This window comes from Epinephelus moara, chromosome 1 (genome assembly GCF_006386435.1).
Source record: "Epinephelus moara isolate mb chromosome 1, YSFRI_EMoa_1.0, whole genome shotgun sequence".
Lineage (NCBI taxonomy): Eukaryota > Metazoa > Chordata > Actinopteri > Perciformes > Serranidae > Epinephelus > Epinephelus moara.
Genome location: NC_065506.1, coordinates 50,746,599 through 50,757,505, shown reverse-complemented (window position 1 = coordinate 50,757,505; position 10,907 = coordinate 50,746,599). Strand labels below are relative to the sequence as shown.

General features: G+C 44.4%; 1 protein-coding gene across 1 annotated transcript in view; it reads right to left on the bottom strand.

The window, feature by feature from the left end:
* Positions 1-90: 90 nt before the first annotated feature.
* LOC126397212 (intermembrane lipid transfer protein VPS13C-like) overlaps positions 91-10,907 on the bottom strand; it is a gene marked incomplete at its 3' end in the record, with an annotated part of 70,957 nt that continues 60,140 nt past the window's right edge. Inside the window, exons 38-41 of the mRNA XM_050055854.1 lie at positions 1,131-1,210; positions 949-1,008; positions 688-841; positions 91-210 (exon numbers count right to left, since the gene is read on the bottom strand). Coding sequence (XP_049911811.1) covers positions 91-210; positions 688-841; positions 949-1,008; positions 1,131-1,210 — 414 coding nt within the window. The remainder of the gene's footprint in view (positions 211-687; positions 842-948; positions 1,009-1,130; positions 1,211-10,907) is intronic.

Sequence of the window (10,907 nt, the reverse complement as noted above, 5' to 3'; positions counted from 1 at the left end):
CGTTAATACCTGAAGGACACGTCAGACAGGGTCAGTTAACAAAGGTGTTGACAGACAACAAGGGACATAAACTCAGTCCTGACTCGGTACCTTGGATCTTGATATCGGCCATGTTGGAGCTCTGGTCGCACACGAGGACGTTGAAGGCTCCCAGCGTCATCATCACCTTCAGATCAATGATGTCACTGTCAGCAGGTGACACCAGGGCAGCTGACAGGAATCACAAAACCACGACACATTAAAGAAAAGTCGACACATCAAGATTTACTTTATGTCAGACTGGTAGACCCACAATGCACTGGTTATACTGGGAGGCAGTGGTTATACTGGGATGAGACAGAGGTTATACCAGGATGAGACAGAAGTTATACTGGGAGATACAGATTCTATTTCGTATGTGCTCTGCCCTCTAATGGGCTTCGCTATTGGTTAAAACTTGAGGTGAAGGCCGTAGTTAGAGGGCTACGCACATACTCATAGAACTGGAGTTACATACAGGTAACTACTATTTATACGGGGAGACAGAGGTTATACTGGGAGACAGAGGTTACACTACGAGACTGGTTATACTGGGAGACAGGTTTTACTGGGAGACAGAGGTTATATTACGAGACAGTGGTTATACTGGGAGACAGAGGTTTTACTGGGATGAGACTGGAGCTCATTACGGGAGACAGTGGTACTGACTGGACTTGGTGGACACCGTCTTGTCCTCTGTCTTTGGTCTGAGATCTCTCTCTGGAGATGCCATGGTGCCAGATGACAGTGCCGCTGACAGGAAGTCCATGGCGGACAGCAGAGCCTCGGTGTGGAGCATGAGGTCCAGAGAGGTGAACGTCACCTGGAGACAGAGAACAAGTGATTTTACCGGGCCGTCGTTTCAGAACCATCTTAGAAAGAACTCTGTACGTCATTGAAGGGAGATCAGGGAGTGTGTGTGTCGCTCACATTGATCATCTGCTCGGTGTTTTTATAAACAGTGGAGAAGTTAGGCCCCGCCCTGTCAGCCTGAAGAAACAGTCAAACACACAAGAAGTTCAGTTTAATTCTCTGCCTTGGCAGGTGATATCACACCTGTACGGGTGACATCACACCTGTACATCTCAACAGGTAACTGATGATATCATCACCTTAAAGTACTGCACTTTGAGCAGTTCGGCTCCAGATTCTACTGAGGAGCTGATGAGACACAGCGGCTCCCCACACGAGTCTGAAACAGAGGATATGATGTCATCAGCAACATCACTGCTGTGTCCGCTTCAGAGGACACTAAAGTACACTGCAGAGAACACTGCAGAGAACACTACACTATACTACACTACACTACAGAGAACACTACGGAGAACACTACACTATACTACACTACACTACAGAGAACACTACAGTACACTACAAAGTGCACTGCAAAGAACACTACGGAGAACACTACACAGAACACTACAGTACACTACAAAGTACACTACAAAGAACACTACGGAGAACACCACAGAGAAGACTACAGTACACTACAAAGTACACTACAGACAACATTAAAATACACTACAAAGTACACTACAAAGAACAATACGGAGAACACTACAGAGAACACTACAGTACACTACAAAGTACACTACAAAGAACACTACAAAGAACACTACGGAGAACACTACAGTACACTACACAGAACACTTCATAAAACACTATGTTGAACACTACAGTACACTAAAAAGTACACTACAAAGAAGACTACGGAGAACACTACAGTACACTACTAAGGACACTACAGAGAACACTACAAAGAACACTACAGTACACTACAAAGTACACTAAAGAGAACACTACAAAGAACACTACAGTACACTACGGAGAACACTACAGAGAACACTACAGTACACTACAAAGTACACTACAGAGAACACTACAGTACACTACAAAGTACACTACAAAGAACACTACGGAAAACACTACAGAGAACACTACACTATACTACAGAGAACACTACAATACACTACACTACACTACAGAGAACACTACACTACACTACACTACACTACACTACAGAGAACACTACAGTACACCACAAAGTACACTACAGAGAACACTACAGTACACTACAAAGTACACTACAAAGAACGCTACGGAGAACACTACAGAGAAGACTACAGTACACTACAAAGTACACTAGAGAGAACATTACAATACACTACAAAGTACACTACAAAGAACAATACGGAGAACACTACAGTACACTACAAAGTACACTACAAAGAAAACTACAGAGAACACTACGTACACTACAAAGTACACTACAAAGAAAACTACAGAGAACACTACATTACACTACAAAGTACACTACAGAGAACACTACAGTACACTACAAAGTACACTACAAAGAACACTACGGAGAACACTACAGAGAACACTACAGTACACAACAAAGTACACTACAAAGAACACTACAAAGAACACTACGGAGAACACTACAGTACACTACAAAGTACACTACAAAGAATACTACGGAGAACACTACAGTACACTACAAAGTATACTACAGAGAACACTATGGAGAACACTACAGTACACTACAAAGTGCACTACAAAGAACACTACAGAGAACACTACAGTACACTACAAAGTACACTACAGAGACCACTACGGAGAACAGTACAGTACACTACAAAGTACACTACAAAGAATACTACGGAGAACACTACAGAGAAAACTACAGCACACTACAAAGAACACTAGAGAGAACACTACAGTAAACTACAAAGTACACTACAAAGAACACTACGGAGAACACTACAGTACACTACAAAGTACACTACAGAGACCACTACGGAGAACACTACAGTACACTACAAAGTACACTACAAAGAACACTACGGAGAACACTACATAGAAAACTACAGCACACTACAAAGAACACTAGAGAGAACACTACAGTACACTACAAAGTACACTACAAAGAACACTACGGAGAACACTGCAGAGAACACTACAGTACACTACAAAGTACACTACAGAGAACACTATGGAGAACACTACAGTACACTACAAAGTACACTACAAAGAACACTACGGAGAACACTACAGAGAACACTACGGAGAACACTACAGAACACTACAAATTACGCTACAAAGAACACTATGGAGAACACTACACTACACTACACTACACTACAGAGAACACTACAGTACACTACAAAGTACACTATGGAGAACACTACAGTACACTACAGTACACTACAAAGTACACTACAAAAAACACAACAGAGAAAACTACAGTACACTACAAAGTACACTATAGAGAACACTACAGTACACTACAGTACACTACAAAGTACACCACAAAGAACACTACGGAGAACACTACACTACACTACACTACACTACAGAGAACACTACACTACAGAGAATACTACAGTACACTACAAAGAACACTACAGAGAACACTACAGTACACTACAAAGTACACTACAGAGAACCCTACAGTACACTACAAAGTACACTACAAAGAACAAAACTGAGAAAACTACAGTACACTACAAAGTACACTACAAAGAACACTGTTGCAGCCGTCAAATTGAAGTTATTACTTTCATATTTGTTAACTTAGTTTTACAGTGGAAATGGATTGTTTATTCTGCTTATTGTGGCCTATGGTATTGCTATGATTGTTTATATTATTATGTTTGTTTTTTATGTTTCCCGGGGGCGTGTTGTGCGTAACAGGAGGATATATGGGGCAGGTGATTGCGTGGCGGCGCATGGGAAAAACCTTAAATGTTTGGTTAAGAGGCGGTGGTTGGAAACAGTTTTTTGACCACGTAATTTAAGTTTTTCGTTGCCGCACAAGACCTTTCGTTTTCTTTTGGATGTCTTGATAATTAAGCATGCAGCTTGGAACGGATTTAAGTTGTGGATGTTTGTGGAGCGTGAGTGAAACGGACCACTCCTTCAACACCACGGCTTTTAACAAGAAAAGCCGACACATTTAAAGTAAAAAAACTCCATGGATTGAAGATAAAAGGAAGTTGTCTTCAAAGCAACAAAGAACACACACGCAGAGAGACAGTGGATGAAGTTTCTGCGGTTTGTGAGTACCGGATTTCATTCATTGATTATGATGAACAGAAAGGAGCCGCCGCGCTCCGATTCAAACAAAGAAGCAGCACAGCGCACATGCGCTCAATAAAAGTGGATATTGTTGCTTGCTGTGGGTCAAATATATTGATGCAAAGGTGGAATTCAACGTGAATAAAGTATATCCACCTGCATGTTACGATGTCTGGCACTGGAAAGGCTGATGAGACGCTGCTGATAAAAACAATCGCATCACGCCGGGGAAAGCTTGGCGTTTTGACGCGCAAAAAGAATGAAATTAATAACCTGTTAGAAGCTGGGGAAAGTAAAGAGACAGTCAACAAACATGTTGAAGCTTTCAATAAGTACTTGGGGGAGTTTATGGAGTTGCAAGTGGCGGTACAAAATCTCCTTTCAAGTGAGGAAGAAAAGGAAGCGGATCATACGGACTGGTATGAGCCTAAACTAATCCATTTTCGAGATTTCTTATTTGACGTTAAAACATGGTTGGCTGGTGACGCGGAGAAAGAAACGGACAAGGATGAGGAGCAAGAGGAGCAAGAAGAAGCGTGTGCGTTATTAGTGGGACCGGAGGATAGTGCGTCCCAGACCAAAAAATCATCCCCAAGCAAGGCTCCAAGCAAAGCCGCCAGCTCCTCCAGCGCATCCTCATCCTCCCGCGCTTCTACTGCATGCTTAAAGGCTAAGGCAGAGCGAGCTGCTCTAATGGCTAAAGCTCAAGCCTTGGAAATGAAACATGTTCTTGACATAGAAGAAGCTCAACTAAAGGCAAGGAGGGAAAAGCATGACGTGGAGGCTGAATTGGCTGCAGCAGAAGCCAAATTGAATGTTTTCATGGAGAGTGAATTATCACAGGCTGCATCTGCACAACCACCCTCATCATTAAAGCAACAACTAAAAGCTTCACAACCATCAACATCAAAGCAACCAAAATCAGAAATTGTAACACCAATGCGCCAGTCTGAGGTTACTGGAACATCTACAGAGTACAAAATTCCAGTAACATCTAAAAAATCTCAAAACCCTCAAAGCTTTCAGCAACCAAATGTTTCCCATCAAGCTACACCATGTAAAGCAAAGGCTAAAAGCAAACACCTGAGTTATGACCAAGAGGATGAGGATGGATCCTCAATTTCAAATAAAAATACAATGGATGAAAGTTGTCTCACTGATGTATTAAAGAGACAGAATGAAATAACTGGACTGCTCGTAAAGCAACAACAAGCAGCTCTTCTCCCTGCCAGAGAGATGCCTACATTTGACGGTGACCCTCTGCAGTACCGATCATTTATTAAGGCCTTTGAGCAAGGCATAGAATGCAAGGTGGATGATGTGCAAGACAAATTGTTCTATTTGGAGCAATACACAAAGGGAGCACCCAACCAACTGGTTCGTAGCTTTCTACACATGGACCCAGACACAGGGTTCAGAGAAGCAAAGGAACAACTTGAATGGCATTTTGGCAACAAAATGAAGCTGACATCAGCACACATGGACAAGGTCCTGCGTTGGCCTTCAATAAAAGCGGAGGATGGACCAACATTGAGGTCTTATGCGCTGCATCTGCGAAGCTGCTTCAATATCATGAAAGAGGTGAATTTTATGGAAGAACTGGAAACACCATCTCACATGAGGACAATTATATCCAAGTTACCTTTTAAGCTCTGAGACAGATGGAGAACAATCAGTTGTGACATTCAAGATAAGAGCAAGCAACGAGCAAGGTTCAAAGATCTCGTCGAATTTGTGGAAAAACAGTTGCGAGTTGTGCTGGATCCCTTTTTTGGGGATATACAAGACATGACTGATGGGAAAGGGTTGATAAAAGCAACAAAAGGGCCAACACAAAGACCCCCATTTAAATCAGCCAGTAGGGGGAGCAGTTTTGCTACTGCTGTTGCAACCATGTCAGAGAAAACACAGCAAGATGAAAGTAAACAAATCAAACCCAAAGTCAACCAAGGGGAGTTAAAACACGATTCTTCACATCCTCTTGACAAACACTGCCTATACTGCAGTAAAGACCACTCCTTGGAGTTTTGTGGTGTCCTAAAACACAAACCTAACAAAGAGAAAATCGAGTTCATGAAAAGTAAAGGTCTGTGCTTTGGATGTTTTGGAAAAGGGCACATGAGCAAGTACTGTAAAAACCGAATGACTTGTCAGATTTGCCATCAAAACCACCCAAGCTTACTGCACATTGATAAGAAAGAAGAAGTGGAATCGTATTGCAACACAAAACAATCTGGAGAAGAAGCAAAAGTCACGTCAAGCCTTGTGTCCCTGGATGCTGGCAGCCCTACTGGGGCCGGTAATACTGAATGCAAGTTGTCTATCGTGCCGGTTCAAGTAAAGCTGTGCAAAGGTACCAAGATTGTGCAGACGTATGCTTTCCTTGACCCAGGAAGCACTGCAACCTTTTGTACAGAGGAGTTAATGACGTAGTTAAACACAAGTGGAAAAAAGGTGAAAGTTCTCCTTAAAACTATGGGGCGGGAGAAGCCTGTGCCCAGTTACAGAATTTCTGGAATGGAAGTGGCTGCGCTCAAAGGAAGCGCATTCTTGAAGTTACCAGATGTATTTTCACAAATGTCTATCCCTGTTACAAAAGACAACATCCCTACAGAGGAGGACCTCAGAGAGTGGCCTTATCTGAAGGAGGTTGAACTGGAACCAATCAACGCAAGCATTGGGCTTCTGATTGGCGCAAATGCTCCAAAAGTCTTGGAGCCGTGGAAAGTCATTAACAGCGAAGGTAATGGACCGTTTGCTGTAAAAACCCTCCTAGGGTGGGTAATTAATGGCCCACTTGGGCACAGGGAGGACAGGGACAGTGACATGAGGGATTGTCATCCTGCACGGGTTAACAGGATAGCCATTGCCAACTTGGAAGAGCTCCTAACCCAGCAGTACAACCAAGACTTTGCTGAACAGCATTACGAACAAAAAGAAATGTCAGTGGAGGACAAGAAGTTCATGAGCATCATCTCAGACTCAGCAGTGCTTAAAGATGGACACTACTACCTCAAGTTGCCTTTTCATAAGCCAGATGTGACCGTGCCCAACAACAGGCATATGGCCCTGCAAAGAGCACAACAACTGCTGAAAAGGTTCAAACGAGACCAAACATTCCTGGAGGAATACCAAGCATTTATGCAGGATGTTCTGGCAAAAGGATATGCTGAGGTTGTACCACGAGAGCAGTTGGTAACTGAAAGTGGCAAAGTCTGGTATATACCGCATCATGGGGTCTACCACCCACGCAAAAAGAAATTGCGTGTGGTGTTTGACTGTGGAGCCACGTTTCATGGAACTTCTCTGAATGGAGAATTGTTGCAAGGTCCAGACTTGACCAACAAGCTGATTGGTGTGTTGCTAAGATTTCGTCTGGGTCCTGTCGCCCTGATGGCCGACATTGAAAGCATGTTCCATCAGGTGAGGGTTGCGAGAGAAAATGTTGATTTCTTGCGCTTTCTCTGGTGGCCAGATGGAGACATCACTAAACAATGTGTGGAGCATAGGATGATAGTTCACATTTTTGGAGCTGTATCCTCACCCAGTTGTGCCACATTCGCCTTGCTAAAGACGGCAGAAGATAACCAGAACGAATACCCAGCTGAAGTTGTGGACACCGTAAGACAGAACTTTTATGTGGACAACTGTCTTAAGTCAGTGAGTTCTGTGGAACAAGCAGTACGGCTGTACAGGAACCTCAAAGAGATGTGCAGCAAAGGAGGGTTCCATCTGAACAAATGGTTAAGTAACCATCGCTCGGTCCTTGCCATAATTCCTGAGGAAGAAAGAGCCAAAGAGGTCAAGACAATGAATCTTGACAGGGATAAACTTCCCATGGAAAGGGCCCTCGTGACTCAATGGGATGTCAAGAGTGATACCTTCACCTTCAGCACAGTTCTAAAACCTCAACCAACCACAAGACGTGGCATCCTGTCAGTTGTAAGTTCAATCTACGACCCCCTAGGGTTCTTAGCACCAGTCGTGCTACCTGCCAAGCAGATCCTGCAGGAGTTGTGCAAGGCCAAGCTGGGGTGGGATGAGAATATCCCGAAAGAACATGTTGACAGATGGCAAAGATGGTTGAGTCAACTGGTCCTGTTAGATGACTTTTCTATGAGCAGATGCATCACACCCCATGGGTTTGGTGAAATCTCATCTGCACAGCTGCATCACTTTTGCGATGCTAGTGAGGTTGGCATGGGAACAGTGTCGTATCTCAGACTTGCTAGTTGCAGAGATGCAGTGCATGTTGCTTTCATCATGGGCAAAGCAAAAGTAGCACCCCTCAAGCAAACCACCATTCCCAGATTGGAGCTGGCAGCTGCAGTCCTGGCAGTACGTATGGACCGAATGCTGAAGACAGAGCTGCAAATTCAGTTGGATGAGTCGACATACTGGACCGATAGCCAATCTGTCTTGAAATACATTGCAAGCACAACAGCAAGGTTTAAAACCTTCATCGCGAACAGAGTCTCCATGATACGGACGTTGTCTGAAGTCGCACAATGGAACTACATCAGCTCAAAGCTCAATCCCGCAGATATAGCATCACGTGGCCTGCAGACAGATGCCTTTCTTCAGTCCAAAGCTTGGATCCATGGCCCTGAATTTTTAAAGAAACCTCAGTCTGAATGGCCAGGACATGATAAGGAATCTGACATGATCACTTTGGATGATCCAGAGGTGAGGAATGTGGTCTCAGTCTGTGCTGCAGTGCTATAGTCTAACGAATCTCGCTCCGCTACGCTCCTAAGTCACTTCTCCAACTGGATGGACTTAAAAAGAGCAGTGGGATGGATCCTCAAGTTTAAAGAGCTGCTTAAGCAATTGCGCCAGGAAGGAGTTAAGGCCATTGCCACACACCAAGCCTCCAGCCAGCAAGGTGACGCAGTAGCAAAGCATCTGCAGCGGTTTAAGGCCAGCCTAACGATACAAAGGCTTAATACTGAAGACATGGCTAACGCAGAAAAAGCCATCCTCTGCTTTGTACAAAGACAAAGCTTTCCGGAAGAAATGGCTTCGTTGGAAAAAGGCACAGTGAAAAAGACAAGTCCCTTGCTCAAACTCGACCCAGTGGTAGTGGATGGTGTCTTGAGAGTGGGTGGGAGGCTGAGCCGAGCGGCTCTCCCAGAGGAAGCAAAGCACCCCGCAATATTGCCCAAAGCCAGCCACATCTCGCAGCTTATCCTTCGCCATATCCACGAAAAGATTGGCCATAGTGGGCGAAGTCACACGCTTTCCACCCTTCGTCGTAAATATTGGATACTTCATGCCAATGCAGCAGCCAGAGCAGTCATCAGAAAGTGCATGATCTGTAAATTTCGGCGACAAAGTGCAGGCGAACAAAAAATGGCGGATCTCCCCATTGACCGTGTCTCGGCATTCACACATGTCGGAATGGACTACTTCGGGCCCATTGATGTGAAACGGGGTAGGAGTACAGTTAAAAGATACGGAGTCATATTTACTTGTTTGGCATGTCGGGCAGTCCACCTGGAGGTGGCGCATGCCCTCAACACAGATGCATGTATAAATGCCCTCAGGAGATTCATATGCCGAAGAGGACAAGTAACGGAAATAAGATCCGATAATGGAACCAACTTGGTGGGCTCAAATCGTGAGCTAAAGGAGGCCCTTCAGGAGCTCAACCAGGACAAGATCCAAAAAGCACTTCTGCAAGAAGGGATAAAGTGGACCTTTAATCCTCCCCATGGAGCACATCACGGAGGAGTCTGGGAGCGCCTTATACAGCAGGTCAAGAGAGCTCTCTACTCAGTGCTGAAGCAGCAGACTTTGGACGATGAGACCCTGCAAACAGCTATGTGCGAGGCAGAGGCTATACTCAACGACCGTCCTATCACCCCATCCAGTGACGACCCCAATGACATTGAAGCTCTAACGCCCAACCACATCCTCCAGCTTAAAGGCAAACCAGCACTGCCTCCTGGCTTGTTCAAAAGGGAAGACTTATACATCCGTAGACGATGGAGGCAAGTGCAGTACATCGCTGACCTATTTTGGAAAAGGTGGGTCAGGGAGTATCTTGCTATTATGCAAGAGCGCCAAAAATGGCGCAAGCCCCGCAGAAACTTCACCGTCAGAGACCTTGTACTTGTGGTTGAGGACACCTCACCAAGGAATTCATGGCTCAAGGGACGAATCACAGAGACAATGACGGACTCCAAAGGGCACGTTCGCCGTGTTCGTCTCAAGACCACGATGTCAGTTTTGGAACGACCTGTCACCAAGCTGTGTCTCTTGTTGGAGGCAGATTGAGTCTTCCATAGTTCCCTGTTCTGGAGTCTGCCCCGGCTCTACACTTACACTGACATGGCCCCACACACATGCACACACAAGACATTGCGACACTGCCACGTCACGTGGCAGTGTGAAGAACGTGAACATTTTACTATTAAATCTATACTGGACTATGACTATAAGAATGTTTATGAAATGTGGCAAAAAATATAATAACGGCTACTGGTAATTGTTTGATAATTGGTAATTGAGTATTACAATTAGGGGCCGGTATGTTGCAGCCGTCAAATTGAAGTTATTACTTTCATATTTGTTAACTTAGTTTTACAGTGGAAATGAATTGTTTATTCTGCTTATGGTGGCCTATGGTATTGCTATGATTGTTTATATTATTATGTTTGTTTTTTATGTTTCCCGGGGGCGTGTTGTGCGTAACAGGAGGATATATGGGGCAGGTGATTGCGCGGCGGCGCATGGGAAAAACCTTAAATGTTTGGTTAAGAGGCGGTGGTTGGAAACAGTTTTTTGACCACGTAATTTAAGTTTTT